The sequence below is a fragment of the Canis lupus genome, chromosome 4 (genome assembly GCF_003254725.2).
Source record: "Canis lupus dingo isolate Sandy chromosome 4, ASM325472v2, whole genome shotgun sequence".
NCBI classification, from domain to species: Eukaryota; Metazoa; Chordata; class Mammalia; order Carnivora; family Canidae; genus Canis; species Canis lupus.
In genome coordinates, this window is record NC_064246.1 from 74,090,314 (window position 1) to 74,106,358 (window position 16,045).

Below are 16,045 nucleotides of genomic sequence, written 5' to 3' on the forward strand. Positions count from 1 at the left end.
TGGTAGAGAAATGCCCAACTTCCTTGCCTCTGAAGCATGTCCTCTTAGAGAGAACCCCAGACACTCCCTAGGGGTGTGTGTTCCCTAAGCACACTGCATGGCCCACTCCCCTTTCCTGCATCACCACCCCCCATACACACTCCCTCACTGATGCTTCCTGATGTTAGCTCTCAAATAAGCCACTTATACCCAAATCATGACATGACTTCATGTCAGCTTCCAGACAAACTCAAACTCCGAGGGGCTGAGCCAGAATGCAAATCCTGGCCTCAGAGTCCTTGCCTTTAACAATTCATGTGAATTAAAGAATTGGCCCCTAAATATAAAGATGCCAGAGAGGAGGAAAAGAATCCAGGGATCCATAAAAGCAGCCCCCAAACCAGATAATTCCACCTTCACAAACTCTTACGGCCGAGTGCTAATTATTTACAGAATAGTACTTCATTTGGTATAAATCTCTGTGGGAGAGTTGGCGGGCACTCATCTGGATGTCTTCTCTTTTCTTTGTTTTCTCTTCTTTTCCAGTGAGATGTGAACCTACCCATTTAACATTTTATTTTTTTCACATTTGAGAAGCCTGTGATTGCATGACACTCAAAGTAGACCTCCCTACTCCTCCAAAACAAAACAAAACAAAAAAATTAAAAAGTAGATGTGGAAAGCAAAATTGCTTTTATTCTTTAATGGTTTCTACCAATCAAATGAAATGTTGCCTCCCATATGGAACAAAAGTCTTGATTTTCTCCACACCCAAAGCGTCATTAGGATCTTTGTGGATTATCTTCATCCTCAGAGAAAGGAAAAGAGATTATGAATAAACAAGAAAGGCTCACATGTTCTATCTCCTTGCAATAGGCCTAGGGAGGCTGTGGCAATCTCCTTCTCTGTCCTCCCTCTGTCTTCTGTCCACTTCTTCCAAAGCCTGCAGTCCCATTTGGAGTCTGAACTGGGCTAAACACAAACCACTCGGACAGGAGGAGGTGGTTCAGCCTGGACACTGCAGTGGGGATTCAGGCTGGCATGTCTGTCGGCTATGACATGGCTGGCACTTTCTGTTGGTGTTAAAGGCCACTTCTTCAGAGGCCACCACTCACAGGTGGCTGGAGGCAGTGGGGTCCATCGTGCCAGTAGTAGTGTGCACGTGAAACCCCCGTATAGATAGCTTCCCCAGCTAATCAGATCCCAGGTGACCTGGGCTGAGTTCTTCAGTGGACCATGTGGTTCTGGATTCCCTGGCATTTGAACACCCACTCAGATGCTGCGCTGGGTCACTTTCCATGTCCAGATCCTTCCCAATGAGCAGATGAAGAACTGGGTGTCGTTCCAGGTGACAAAAGCTGAAGGCATAGACTTAGCTCTTCACAAGAGTCATGCGAGAATTTCAAGCAACTATGGACTTCAGATTGTTCATTAAACTTGTAAATTAAAGAGTTTTGGTCAGCAAGGAGGAACAGCAACAACAAAACTCTGAATTGACAATGGCTTGGAAAGAGGTTTGTACTTTTCTTGGAGTGAGAGGCAGTTGCCAGTGAGTCACCACATCCAGAATCTGAGCTATGTGGCCTGGAGCATGGAGAAGAGGACAGCCTGATTTGGGGACATGGCCTGGTAGGGTGTCTACGTCGTACAAGGCTGCAATCATGAGTCCTCCACTGGATCACCTCTTGGGTATCTCATAAACTGCATTGGTAGGAAAATGTATAAACAATTCAGAGATCAGGTTGTCTGGGGGCCTGGTTTGAGTCCCAGCTCCACTATTTCTTGGTAATACTTAAATTCTCTGGCACCCGGTGCCATCATCTGTAAAAGAGGGACAATGATTCTATCAGTCTGGGTCCCAGCAAGAAACAGATTCATTCTCAAATTGAGGAGTTTATTAAAGAGACTACTTGCCAAAGTGGGCAGGACTAGGGAAAACCAGCAAGGGGTAGTGAAGCACCCCAGACCTGGCAACTCCACGGAGCCAATGCTGTCCCTGGGCCATGGGGTGTTACCAGAATGGCGAGTAAGTACAGATTTGCCTGTAGGGGATTTTCAGTGGAGGAATACTGCCACTGTCATTACATAGGCCTGATGCTATTATGCCCATTCATGGATGTTGGTGCCTCCTGCTGGAGTCCCCAGTGGCTGAACCCAAATGGGATCCAGAGCGCAAGGGAGCCAGACTGAAGCCATCCATAAAAGCTAGCTTCTGGGGTACAAAGCAGAGTACAGAAAGCAGAGAATGGCAGATGGGTAGACAGGGACTATCCAGCTCAACAATAGTAGCTCCCTGATAGAGCTGTTGTGAGGATTAAAGAGGTTTTTGTGTAGAAATTCTTAGAGCAATGCAGGCACATAGTAAGCACTGGGGAATAATCTGTTGCTATCATTATATCCCTAATATTTCTCTGTGCCTCTTAGCACCCAGGTTGTTGCAGAATCAATGGAGCCATTCCTTACGGGTCAAGTGCCAGCCTAGCTCCTGCTTCCTGGAGAATCTCTCTGCCAAGGCCAAATGTCTGCTCCTCATCTCTGGATCATTGCTCTTACATGACAATGTTGAGTTCTGCACGTGGGTCCTGCATTATCTCTGAGGCAAGGAGCACAGGGCCTCCGCTTTGTTGGTCCCATCTGGACAAGCTTTCCTTCTCACCTTATAAAGGAAATCTTCTCCAGACAGGTAAACAAAGCCCACCAAGGGAGCTGATCAGACCGTAAGCCTGCACGTGCTTCCTCTCTCCTTGTCAGTGATGGAGGGTCAAAGGTCTCCTACTGTGATCCTACTCACTTCCAGAACTGAATCTTGCCACCTACCTGCTCCAGAGCCTCAATAGTAATTTAAATTGCTACCCATCTATTGGATATCTAATTATAGGCCAAACAGTATGTAAGAAGCTTTACATATTTTATGACATTCAGTACTTTTAGTAACTCTGTGTCCCCATTTTGCAGGTAACGAAGCTGAGACTCAGAGGTTTCAACTATACAGTGAGGAGACGGCAGCATCGAGCTTGTCTGACTCGGAAGGCCTTTCCACCACACAGATGGTGTCAATGGATCTGCTTGAATCATGCGTTTTCTTCTAAGCTTTTTCTAGCCACAAAATGCATGTAAGCAGAGGAAATGGACTTCCTGTCCTTGAAAAGCTTATCGTATTAGTGGAAGACGGGATTCACACAAATGGGGCAGTTTGAAAATGCTCCATAGGTATGTTGAATCCAGTGCTAAACTCAGCACTACAAACCCTACATGTTGGCAGAGCTTCGAAAAAGGGAAGAATATGAGAAAGAAGTCATCGAGCAGTGGGCTTTTGGTGGGGAGGAGTGCTCTGAAGAGAGAGGTAAGGGATGGTCTTGGAGAGGAGGTCAAGGGAGGAAGAGAAGGTAGACAGAGAGAAGGCCAGCCGGTGGAAGAGAAAACCGATCTAATCAAGGAGAGTGGTCTAGGAAGTAGTCGATAATAGTGGTAGCGGATCATGAGGCGGTTGAGGAGGAATGAGGAAGTCTTGAGAGCTATGAAGAGGAATCTATACTCTGTGGAAACAAAGGACCTCATGGTAGTTGTGGAGGGCACCGGCAAATGAAAGAAGAGTGTTGGGAAGGGGGAGACATCAGGAAGAAAGGAAAGGACTCAAGAGAAGAGAGCTGTTAAAACATGCTTGTGCAAAATACCAAGGACTGAGATGAGAGAGAGAGCGAGCTGGAACCACCCTTCCAAAGAAGGACTGGCCAGACGTGGTGAGTAAATTGAGCAGATGAGAGAAGGATGACTTCATTTGTTTCCATCATGTTCAATAAAGGGGAGGGGGCACAGATGGGGAGCGTCATCGGTACCTCCTGTGCATTTAAACAACCTGAACAGAGTTCCCTAAAAGGAGTAAAAACTGCCCCTCTGATCAGAGAAGCAAAATTCACCTCTTCTTTTGCTGGGGGAGGGGGATATTAGGTTCTACCCAAAAGCTCCTATATCTCCCCTTCTGATAGTTCAGAGAAGGCTTTGAGTAAATGTCTCCCAACTTAGAGACTCCCTCTGTATGTCCTGCGCTGTGTGTGACTTCAGGTTGAGGGTTCAGGAGTCTGGGAATTAGTAGAAGGAGCCCCCACCCATCCTTTCCAGAGGGGAGGGTGTCAAAGTGTTCTTCCGTCGTCCAAAGGAGAAATCTAAACAAGTCTAATTTGTTGTCTTGTTAAATCTTGAGGAATTTAAAATACATCCTCATTAGTCAACCAGTCAAACACTATTTACTCATTGAGCAAAAGTCTTGATCCCCTTTGACCCTGGAAAGGATTTGTACTCATAGCTTCCCTTGGCCTAGGTTCATTAAAATACACACTTTCATTTTTGTTAAGATGTCTAAAGAATCCTTTCCAGTAAACTGTTGCCAACAGTTTGAAATTGTGAATGCCATGATCTTTCCATGAAGATCTTATATTTCCTTGACATCTGGTCCTTTTGTTAATTTAGGTGCCTCTTTGCAAAATAAATAATTAAGCAAATGAATAAAATAAAATAATTAGTTTTGCTTCTCTGAATAGGGGGCAGAGAGCAGTTTTCATTTCCTTTTGGGGAAGCCTCAATTCAAGTTGTTAAAGGCACATGATTTATAAATAACTCTTCTCCCTACCTATCCCCCTCTTCCTTATTTGTTGAGCACCAGATGAGAGCTGGATTTATTTGTTCTTACAAGCCTTTTAAATATTTCTCTCTATTTTATACAAATTAAGAGAAACTGTTATTCTGCTTTGAAAGCAAACAACATACTTTAGTTTGAAGTATGCCTCATGTTGTGTGACATTTCTTCCAAAGTATTTCGGTGTGTGCGTGTGTGTGTGTGCACACGCTCGTGGGTTGGCGATGAGTGGGGGTGGCATAGCAGGATTGGGCAGAGGTAGGGGAGGGGGATGTAAAGTTTTCTCAGAACCTGATGTGGTGGTTCCAAGACATCAGCCCTTAAAGAGATAACAAGTGCTCACTTTAAAATGATTGCTCCCATGTAGTCTCTATCAAACTTTTGAAGAGGCTTTACAAGACCAGACATAAAGAGGCATTTCCTGATTAGCTGTCAGGAATACTATGTGTCTACAGACATGAATCACATCCCCTGTTTGTACATTCCATTTCACAACAGGAACATGAGAAGCACCCGCCCAGGCCTTACCAGCTTCAGGGAGAAGGGGGAGCTTACTAGCCTCCCTCTTGTGGGATGTTGACCTGAACGCCATGCACATCTGGGCTGAGACAGAGCCTGGTACCAAAGACCAGAGGAGATTGGAATCTAGTGGGTTGGATGGCATAAATAGCCCGGCCAAGAAACTCAGCTCAGTTTTGAAAGCATCTGAATCATTGGACTCAAGGAACGTGACCAGTGCTCTAAATCTTCTGTCAGAATTAGCCATCTGTACTCCCCCTTGCTCCTTTTCCAAACAGATGCTGCCATTTTCCTTTCTTCCTTATTTCCGACTGAAGTATGATGTACAGTGTTACATTAGTTTCAGACGTACAGCATAGTGATTGGCAAGTCCATACGTTATGCTGTGCTCACGACAAGAACAGCTACCGTCTATCACCCTACAACACTATTACAATACCATTGACCGTATTCCTATGCTCTACCTTTCACCCCTGTGACTTACTATTTGCCTTTCTTATTTTGCATGCATGGTGGATGGTGGAACAGCTTCCTATCTCCACAGGAAGGGAATAAAGAGCTCCTAAGCAGACTGGGAACTTATCTCAGTTTCATGCTCACTTTATGGTTCTTTCATTTGTATGGCTTTGCACTGTTTTCCATGCAAATTCTGGGTCTTCTGCTTCCTAGCAACAAGCAGCTATTACGTGCACCTTCACCCCTGACTTACTGGTTTGGATTTCTGATCCACCATTTTGGCAGGATCTCTGGGACAGTGTGCTTCCTACTGCTACTTGCCTACCTGTTTCTCTTTCCAAGGATCCTGGGACTAGTAGCAGCAGAGTTGTGCCCATCCCTAAGATCAAAGGGACAGGGGACAGATGCCATGACAGGGGACAGGTTCCCGGAATCTGGAAGGGAAGGCAGTATTATAGAGCAGGCCACCTGGAGAAGAGTAATGATGTTTTGTTGAGGAGAGGAGAGACCTTCTCTTCTCTTCCCTTCTCATTAGCTGGTGTTCCCTTTGGCCAAACCCAAAACGAAGTCCAAGGGCATAGGAATCCTGTCAGTGTGGTAACATTTGACATTTTGGAGACAAGAAACTCAGTTTAGGTTACTTTTCCAATTTATGTAGCTGGAAGCTGAATCTAGACACGTGACTCCAAACCCATATTTGTTAACCACTATACTAGACTCTTTATCTTTAACCTTCAAATCTGATATTTTAACTTCTTGCCCACCTACCTCATTACAGAGTCCAATTTGCACAGAACCTCAGAACCTTCTACATCTGGCAACTACGTCTTGTTATCTGGGTTCTGCCCCCCAATGTTACCTTGATTCTCCTTGTCCTATCAACTAAGTATCTGTGAACACCACTTGTATTACTAATATTTCCAATGGGAACTGGACAGTTCTTTTTGGAATCAAGGGTGTGATACACACAAGTCTTAGGGTTCCCAAGTAACCAACCAGATGCCATAACATGAAAGTGTTGTCCTGCCAGATGCCAAGTGTATGTTGGCTAAAACCAACAGGTAGAATGATTAACCTTATGAAAGAATTCCAAAGGTGAATAAGAAGGTGTTTGTTGCTACATTATTACAATGGTGAAGCATTCGAAGCAGCTGCAAGCACCCAACAGCAAGGGATACTCCTACCCCCCACTGGTATTTAAATACCAGTGGGGAGAGCTTTAAACTCTGATAATGCTTTAGGACACATTTCTTTCTTTCTTTTTAAAAATGAGCTCCATGCCCAGAATGAAGTCCAATGAGGAGCTTGAACTCATGACCCTGAGATCAAGATCTGAGCTGAGATCAAGAGTCAGATGCTTAACCAATTGAGCCACCAGGTGCCACTCTCTGCCCCGCCCCCTACTTTTTTGGTAGGCTCCATGCTGATAAAGCTTTAGGGCACATTTCTGGACAAAGCTCACAGGGGATCCATTTGGGGTAAGAGGGAACAGTTAAAAACTCTTATTCATCCTTTTGGCCTTAGGTGGAGAGGGGAGAGATTAGGCAAATTGAGAGCTATTTCCTCTTAGGAGGATTCCCTGCTGGGAAAACCTAGCCAGACCAAACTGCAGCCTAGGGGAAGGAGTAAGTGGTTTGGGAGACTCTCCTGTGGGGCTGAAGGACAAAGTCTTTTCTCAGGGTTATCTTTAGTTGCTTCTTTTCACCATCAGGTTGGTAAGACCTGGAGCCTTGAGAAAAGGATGTGACCCATGGGAAAGTAGGCAAGGATAACTTGGTTCTTTTTTTAGTATAGCATGGGATAGAGGATTAAAAGTCTGTGACTCACAGATGTCCAGCTCAGTTTACTCCAGATAGGGGTCTGAGGCCAACACAGAGTATTAAGTTTTCCTTTGCCCAGAGTGGTTCATCTCAACACTTTCCTAAGGCAGCAATTCTCAAGGTGTGATCCACAGACCTTGGGGGTCTCTGGGACCATTTCAGGAGATTTGCAAGCTCAAACCACCTTCATAATAATACTACGATGTTACTTGCATTTTTAATTTAACGGTGCAAAAGCAAAGTGAACTAAGGTGCTGGCATGAATTAAAGAATTGGTTTTATGCTTTAATACAGTGTGGTATTAAAATCATATATATTATTAGTATATAGTCATAATTTTAAAAAAGAGCTTCACAAAAAAACATCTTTTTAATATGATGCAATAGGCATAAAGCATTTCTGCTGCAGACGTCTGTACACTGGTTGTCATTAAAAAAAAAGGACATTGCAATTGTTTGAGTTACAAGCTGAACTAACAACATTTTTCATGGAACACCATTTTTATTTGACAGAATGACTGACAAACTATGATTATTCAAGTTAGAGTATTTGGCAGATATTTTTTCAAAAGGTAATCAAGTGAGTCTGTTATTTCAAGGAAACCAACTAATACTATGTATTGCTAATAATAACATCTAAGCTTCTAAGCAAAAGATAAATTTTGGGGAAGCTTATGCTCACATTATCAGCTTGAAAGCTTCCTACCATTTAAAGACTTTTCTGATAAGTCAGTAGTGATATGAACAAATGTGATTTTTTAAATACTTTAAAATAAAACGTGTCAATATTAAGAAGCTCTGTGTATCTCCCTGAACAGATATCTTCCAAGTGACCAATGCATGATGTTTCAAAATTGCATGAATAAAAGATTCATTCTAAGTGCAAGATAGACAAATGGATTTTAATGTAACAGATATGAAAAGTTCATTGATATTGTTTCAGATTCCACATTGCAACCAATCTTTAATGAACTCCCACTTGTCAAGTTTTGAGTAACAAACAACATCTGCAATTATTTGGAAAGGCTAATAAAATAGTCCTCTCTTTTCCTATTCCACATCTGTCTGTAGGCTAGATTTTCTTCATATACTGCAACCAAAGCAACATATCACAACAGATTGAATGCAGAAGTTATGAGAGTCCAGATGTCTTTTATTAAGCCAGACTTTAAAGAAAGTAGCAAAAAATGCAAAACGATGCCAGTTTCGTCACTAAATTTTCTTTTGTTTTGGACAGCCTAGTCACTTTTCATAAAAAATACATTATTTGATGAAATTGTTACTATTGTCTTTAATAGATATAAATAAGCATTTTAAAGAGGTCACAGTTTTAATTTCTAAGTCAGTACAGATTGATACATATAACCCACGCAAACAAAGTTTCTCTGAGGTCCTTCAACATGTTTAATAGTGTGAAGAGGTCACAACACCCAAGGATTGTAAACCACAGAGCTACTGCACTTGGTGAGCATGGGCTGGGGTGGCCTGGGTAGCAATGCCTGGCTGCTTGCTGTTTTAGAAATTCTCTCCTATCTTCTCTCATCTCATATCTTTTAACGAATATAACACAGGCATTGATAATAACTAGCCTTATGAAGTTTTAAACGTAATCTTTTACCAAGAAAATTTTCACGAGTGTTGAACACAAAGAAAAAATTTTAAAGTGGAATGAAACCCTGTGTGTAGGATGTGACTATCACGACCATCAGGTACGTACGTACCTACAGGCAAGGACTGGACTTTGAAAACTGAGAAGCAGAATGTCAGGACGGTGGGATTACGCTGGATACATTTTCTTTGATGTTATTATGTTACTATTTTAACAATTTTTAAAAGTCTGATTAAAAACACTCCTATACACAACAGCAGCGATCATTTTTCTGGGAGACTCGGAAAGTAATTCTTTAGGTTTTCCCCCTGTTGGTCGTAAAATCAAACCGTCAACGTGATGGCCCCTGGGAAAGTCTCCACACTGTGACACAAGAGGGAAAATTTCAGTTCTTAGACTGTCCCAAAGGCAATGGCCATGGGGACTGTATTTCTCTCCCTTGTCTCCTGCAGGTCGTGTGTAGTCTGCACAGAGGACTCTGGGGACCGAGGGTTGAGCTGTCTTTGAGTGTAGCTACCGAGCAGGAAGCAGTTAGCACCTGGCCTTGTTTACAGTACCCTGACCCCGGGTCACTGGGGCCCAGAAGAGGCCTGGACCACTTCCACCAGTGACCCTGAGCAGTTACACGAAGCGGCCTGCGAATGACATTTGGAGGGGCTGCAGGCTGTGTACACCGAGTACAGAGCAGGAAGGACAGCTACACCGCAGGCTGGCAGCAGCACCCCCAGGAGCAGGGCCCTGCGATCGCAAACTCCCTTCCCAGCTGCTGGGAGCGCTGCGGCGGTGGCTCTGTGGGTCTCCTTGGGAGACCAGAGGCCCTATGATGCTTGCTGCCAGATAGGACATGCTGCTTCTTTGGCTTCAGCTATTTCATCCATCCTTCATTCAACAAACTGAGTGCTCACTATGGGGTTATCTGTTGTAGGGTCTAGGAATACAGGAGGGAAGGGGGCAGGCAATCTCACCCTCACGGAGTTCACATCCTCGCAGAGACAGAAAATCACAATAGTTAAGTAAAAAGATAGTATATTGATTGGATGGTAAGACGAGTCACAGAGAGCGATGGGTGGGGGGTGCGGGTGGGGGGGTGAGGGTCTTAGGGAGGCCCCGCCCAGAAGGTGGAATTGGAGCCAAGACCTTTCCAAGGTTAGGGTAGGAATTAACCATCAAGGTATCAGAGGACAACAGAAAGTACCTACTCTCCCATTTCCACTTTGCTGTTTTGTTGGCATCCACGTGCACGGTTTTCTCCGCACGCGCGAGCATTTCACCCAGGTAGACGTGTGCTGGCGTGCAGGGAGGGGGCTCCTATCCCCTCCCGTGGAGGAGCACCCCGAGCCACACCCCTCCCTTCACCACTCACAGGAGATGGGGGAGGGTTTCTCATCACGGGGAGGGGGGCTCACCCCAGTTCCCCCACTTAGGGGAGCTCTCTGGGTCACACGTGTGAGGCAAGATGTCTTGAACCGGAGGGGATTCGATGTGATCTGATGCAGGATCGATTTTGCGAGTGGAGCTGTCGGTGGTGGTTGTGTGACTGCGGGAGGTGGCCGCTGGGTTGGGGCACAGGGGTGCTGTTATTTGGATGGGGCGGGCTGGAAGCACCCATCTGGCAGGGGTGGGGTGGGCTGGGGAGGGGTAGGGGGGCAGGGGGATTACTAGCTTTGGGCCACATTAACTCAATTCTCATGACCCTCCCTTCTCCATACCATCACTTGGATCTAGACCTCATCCCTTTACAAGCAGGCTCTGGCCACACTGTGTGCCCACGGGTCCCCCTGCTTCCAGACACCCCCGCCACCCCTCGCCTCCACTCGCTGGCCTTCCCCCAAACCCCTCCTGTGGCCCTCCCTTCCCTCTCTCCAGTCCTCCCATCTACCCCTCCTCCTCCTGCCCCTAAGTCCCGCTCACCCTTCAGGGCCACACCCAAGTAGTACCTTCTACCAAAAGCTCTCTCCTTTCTGAGTTTGATACAATTACGTGCATCCCTCATTGGGTTTTTAGTCTGTTCCTCACTTTTTCTTTCATTTTTATTTTCACTTTTTCTTTTTAAAGTGTGCTATTTTTCTTCTGCTGTCCCCTGAGCCCATGCTGACAGGACCGTAAAGGCGAGGACAGCATCGGGCAGTGCAGGTGGAGCGTTTGGGGACTTGGGTGAGGCGGGGTGGGGATTCAGGGGGCTCCTAGGGGATGAGAAACACAAGGGCAACACTCCACGCACCCCCTGGGAGCTCAGGGCTGGCTCTGCCCAGCACCCGATTGATGCCAAATTCCACTCAGAATGTCAGGCCCATTTCCAAGGGACTAACATCATCTAGGGCTTTTTCATTGCTGGTGATAATTGGAAGCCACGTCCCCTGGTGTGTCGCTGCCCAGAGTTGCAGGCCGCCGAGCAGCAGCCTTGGAGACCACGGGCTACCTGTCCTCGTTTCCCACTGGCCTTGCCCTGGCCTCAGTCAGATCCTGCGGCAGAACAGACGCAGACCCACCCCTGCGGAGCTCATTTTAGGCCATCCCTCTGCCTTCATATAGGACTCCAGCTGCTATTTTTGCTTTTCTGGTGGCCCACCCCTGTGTGCTGGTAAATTGATATTGTTCATCCCCCTGGGCCTAACCAAATGTCCTCCCGTGGGCCTGAAGTTATTTGTCTCTTTTTGAGGTCAAACTAAGTATTAAGATTATGCATGCCATTGCTCAAATGCCTTTATTGTATTAACCAGTTAGGCACGGAGCAGGGTCCTGGGGGCCCTCCTCTCCTTTCTCCCCTTCTCCCACTCGATTTGCTTACAGGTGCATCTCAGCTCCTTGGGCTCCTCAGCAGAGCACCAGCTTCCCCACTGCCCCTATCATAGCCAGAATGATCGCCTGAAACCCCAGAATTTGGAATGTGACTTTATATGGCCAAAGCAGTTATGAGAGGTAAATAAATAAAAGATTTTGAGATGAAGAATTATCCTGGATTATCCTGGTGGGCCCTATAAATGTAACCTGTAAGTGTCCTTATAGGAAGGAGGCAGAGGGGAATTTAATAAGAGGAGGGGGACAAAGTGACCACAGAGACAGAGGCAGGAACGATGAGGCTACATGATGAGGCAAGGATAGCTGGCAGCCACCAGAAGGAGGAAAAGGCAAAAATCAGAGTCTCTCCCACAGCCCTCAGGCACCTTGATCTTGGCCCCATAAGACTGAGTTCAAACTTCTGGTATCCAGAGCTATAAGAGAATAAATCTGTGTTGTATTAAGCCCCTCCATTTGTAGTCAGTAGTTTTAACAGCTGTAGGAAATAAATACAGCTCCCCAGCCCATCCCGATTCTGGGTCCTCCAAGGAAACTCGTGTTACTTAGGGGGCCGGCATCACTCAGGACATGGCCCTAAGAGTGCTTGGCCCAACAAAGACCTTTGCTCTAGCACGGATTTATTTTCCCAGAGGATGCCAGCCAGTGCAAAATGGAACCTGGGGGAGTGAGCCTGGAGCCTGATTTGTCCCAGGAGGACTTTGGCTTATACCCTTATGTCTGAGATGGCCATTTCCTCGCTTGAGCTCCCTCTTCATCCCTTGAGAACTTCCCAGAAAACAGACGGCTGGCCAGAGCTGACTGCATCATTTGTGGGATCCAGTACAAAATGAAAATACAGAGCCCCATCTTCCAGACTTATTCAGATTTTAAGATGGTGGCAGCCTTGCATGGTCTAAGCATGGGGCCTTCTGAGGGGAGGGTCCCATGAGCCCCTGAAGGCCTTCTCTCCTGCCTTGGGCCTCTGTTGTATTCTTAGGTGAACTTCCACCTTTGACAGCATTTCTTTTCTTTATGTAAACATTTTTAGAAAAGCCATTTCTTTCTGACTTCTTTTCTCTTTCATGAAGAGGCTCTGCTCTCTAACTTGCCAGGCCAAAAATAGGGCCTACTCGAATAGTGAAACAAAACTCTTTCAGGATCCTGCTGATAACTATGATGTTTTCAAAACAAACAAGAAGAGCTATAAAGATAGTTTATGGACCTATTAACAATCCCCAACCTCAGCATCGGCCCTGGGACAGGGAGCATCATTTTAGAGAAACTCTGTAATGCCCAAGGGTGAACCTGGCCTTCCTCAGTGACCTGGTGGCCCAGGGGCTCCAGGCAGCCTTGGGATGTTTCTCAGAGTATGCAGGGAAATGGGTGTTCCCCAGGGGCTCTTGTGGAGAAAGGGGAGTCATGGGGGTAACCGTGCAACAATAGGACATGTAAGTTTAGGAGGCTTTTGAGGGGAAAATAATTCTGCAGTGGCTGGCTCTGAGCCTGCTCCTCCAGCTTTCTCTCCAAATCTCATGCTGGAGAATAAAGAGAAGCAGGCCTAAGAACTTGTCCTCCACAAGAACTTTCCAGATCAACCTGATTTTTATCTAGCTGGTCCTTTGTGTACTGGTTCCTGAGCTCCCATGGACTCAGGACTCCAGTACCTGGCACTTGCCTTTATATAAATAGTTCTACATCCCTGACTCTGATTTCCCAGACTGTGTGCCTGATGGGCAGGGCACTGAGCTTTTATTTTTTTATTCTTTTGGTAAGAGCCACCAGGCAATAGAGGAGATTCTCAAAATCTATGAACCTATTGGCTGATCAATGGTCCCGGGAGATAATTCCTTAGAGGTGACAGCTTAATTGGCCAATTTTACTTTTAGCTGTGATGGGAGGTGGCCCACAATGATCCTGGCCAGCTTACCTTAAGAAATCCAGCGATTCCTAGAACATTATAGCTGAAAAGACCTCTTGTTCATAATGAGCAAAGGTTCTAGATGGTAGCAAGGATTTTCCCAACCTGGGGAGATGAAGGCTCTCTCCTCCCCCTCCCCTCCCTCCCCACCCCCTCTCGCTTCTTCCCCTCTGTGAAGCTATGATGTCAGTCACTGGGGCTCATGCTTACCTGTTCCAGGTACAGGACTTACTTCCTCTCCCAGCAAAGCCTCACTTTCATTATGGCAAATGGGGCACCAGCGTGAAAGCGGTCCCTGCCCTGAAGGTATGTGCTGTCAGAGACGCCAGAAATTCTGAGAGGCAGGGAGGGAAGAAGCCTCGACTGCAGGATGAGCTCAGGAGCAGCACCTTGTGGACGAAGTCCTGGCCAGGCTGCCTGCCAAGAACTCATCCCCCTGTGACCGTCTGGTGTCATACAACATGACGTTCGTTGCAGATCTATTGGTGGGGACTTAGATTCTCTTTTGAAAGTACAAGTCTCCATCAGTCTCAGGGTGGAGGCAAGAGGTGGATCTCCTTTTGTCCTCCTGGAGCAGGGGAGTCCTGCGGGGGTTGGGGAGCACGTTTAAAGGTGGGAAGCTTTTATGCTGTAGGACGGGTGTCCCTGGGTGTCTTATTAAAGTTCTTATGACAGCTGGACAGTGGCTAAGAAATAAATGGGTAAGAAATAAAAATATTCATACCTAGAGGCTCAGAGGCTAAGAAATGAATGGGTGAGAAATAAAAGTATTCATCTACTTCGGAAGTTGATGTTGGCTGGCCCAGCTCTCAGGCAAGGAAGAGGAAGCTCCTTATACTGGAGTATTGGAGTCATTATTTAGCCACTTTGCACTTTCTTGTCCCTTCAATGTCTCCTTGCTGTTGTACGGCCCTATGTGGTACTTTGTGTCACTTCTCTGCTCAAGAACGTGCAATGACTTCCCATTACCAGCTGAACCAAGTCCATTATCCTGATTAGGTTATAAAATCATCTAACTTAGCTTGCATTTTGGACCCCATGGGCTAGGATCTGAAAGTCAAGGTAAACTTCACCCAGTACGTTACACACTATAAACGTGAGAGCCCTAGGGAAGGAATCATGTTCCCAAGGAACTTAAGCTGAGCTTTGGTGCCTCGAAACTTTAACTGCAGGTGAATCATTTAAAAATCTTGGAGACCACTGGTTTTCAGAATGAGTGCCAAGCATGAGAAGCGTGTTTTTAAAAAATATAAAAAGTGTAATCCATTTGGGTAGAAAAATTGTACTTTCCTACATACTTTCTTTTTCACCTCCATCATTTCTTCACAGCATCATAATATGGTAGATATTCTCCTTTTCTTGCAAATGAGGCTGAGGCTTGCTGAGGCCTCCCAACACGTAGGGACGAGAAAAGGAGCTCATTGCCTAGACTCTGATCAATGTTCTTGCTACTGTTTGTACGACCATGCAACAGTCGGTGGCTTTGTCTGTCTGTCCCTGAAAGGTCTAGCTCCGTAATTAAAACATGAGATGAAAAAGTCAGATCTGCTGGTCCTCAGGCAATAGCTCACTTCTGTCCAAGGCAGCACTGACTCTGGGGAGTGTCAGGATCCCAGGACACCAGACCTCACTCTCAGAAATGGTTAGGGGGAGCTGGCCTCCAGCCCCCAGAGCACATGAGAGCTTCTCTGGTATTTCTGTCCCCTGACTCTTCATCCAGGTGTCCCTGTTCATGGAGTCCAGGCCTAGATGTCTTTTGAAAACTCATTTTTAAAAAAAGATTTTATTTATTTATTCATGAGAGACATAGAGAGAAAGGTAGAGACACAGGCAGAGGGAGAAGCAGGCTCCACGCAGGGAGCCCGATGCGAGACTCAATCCCAGGACCCCGGGATTGTGCCCTGAGCTGAAGGCAGATGCTCAACCACTGAGCCACTCAGGTCCTTTGAAAACTCACATCTTTTATGAAGTAAAAACTAACCCCCAGTGAAAGCAACCCTTTCAGGAAAGTCCCTAAGCTGCAAGGCAGAAGAGAGCCAGTGAAGGGAGCAGAGGAAAGAGGTGGAGTGGAGGGGGGAAGCAAGGAGGGAACCAAGATCTAGGACCTTTGTTTTAAGGGCAGGGAGCCTCTTCAAGAACTATAGCCCTGGGAGCCAGAGGCACCTTTTTGATGACCCAGCCACTTTTTGACCATACAAGCAATAATACCTTTGTGTGCATTAACTTTTTGTTTTAAGATTTTATTTATTCATTTGAGAGAGAGAGAGTGAGAGAAAACACAGAGGGAGAGGGATTAACACGGGGCCCGATCCCAGGACCCTGAGATCATGACCT

The 16,045-nt window shown here is 46.0% G+C and overlaps 1 protein-coding gene across 5 annotated transcripts in view; it reads left to right on the forward strand.

Annotated features, from left to right (window-relative positions):
* The window catches only part of LOC125755008 (uncharacterized), a 50,804-nt gene extending 42,512 nt beyond the window's left edge, over window positions 1-8,292 (forward strand). For 4 of the 5 annotated variants that reach the window (XR_007410407.1, XR_007410406.1, XR_007410405.1 and 1 more), the window contains 2 exons: window positions 2,404-2,662; window positions 2,935-4,853. Coding sequence is in view for 1 of the 5 variants with exons in the window: in XM_049109398.1 (XP_048965355.1) it covers window positions 2,404-2,662; window positions 2,935-3,068 (393 nt within the window). In the remaining 4 variants the exon portion in view is untranslated. Of the gene's footprint in view, window positions 1-2,403; window positions 2,663-2,934; window positions 4,854-5,110 lie in introns of those variants that run through there. The other variant, XR_007410404.1, reaches the window with a different exon arrangement.
* The last annotated feature ends 7,753 nt before the right edge of the window (window positions 8,293-16,045 follow it).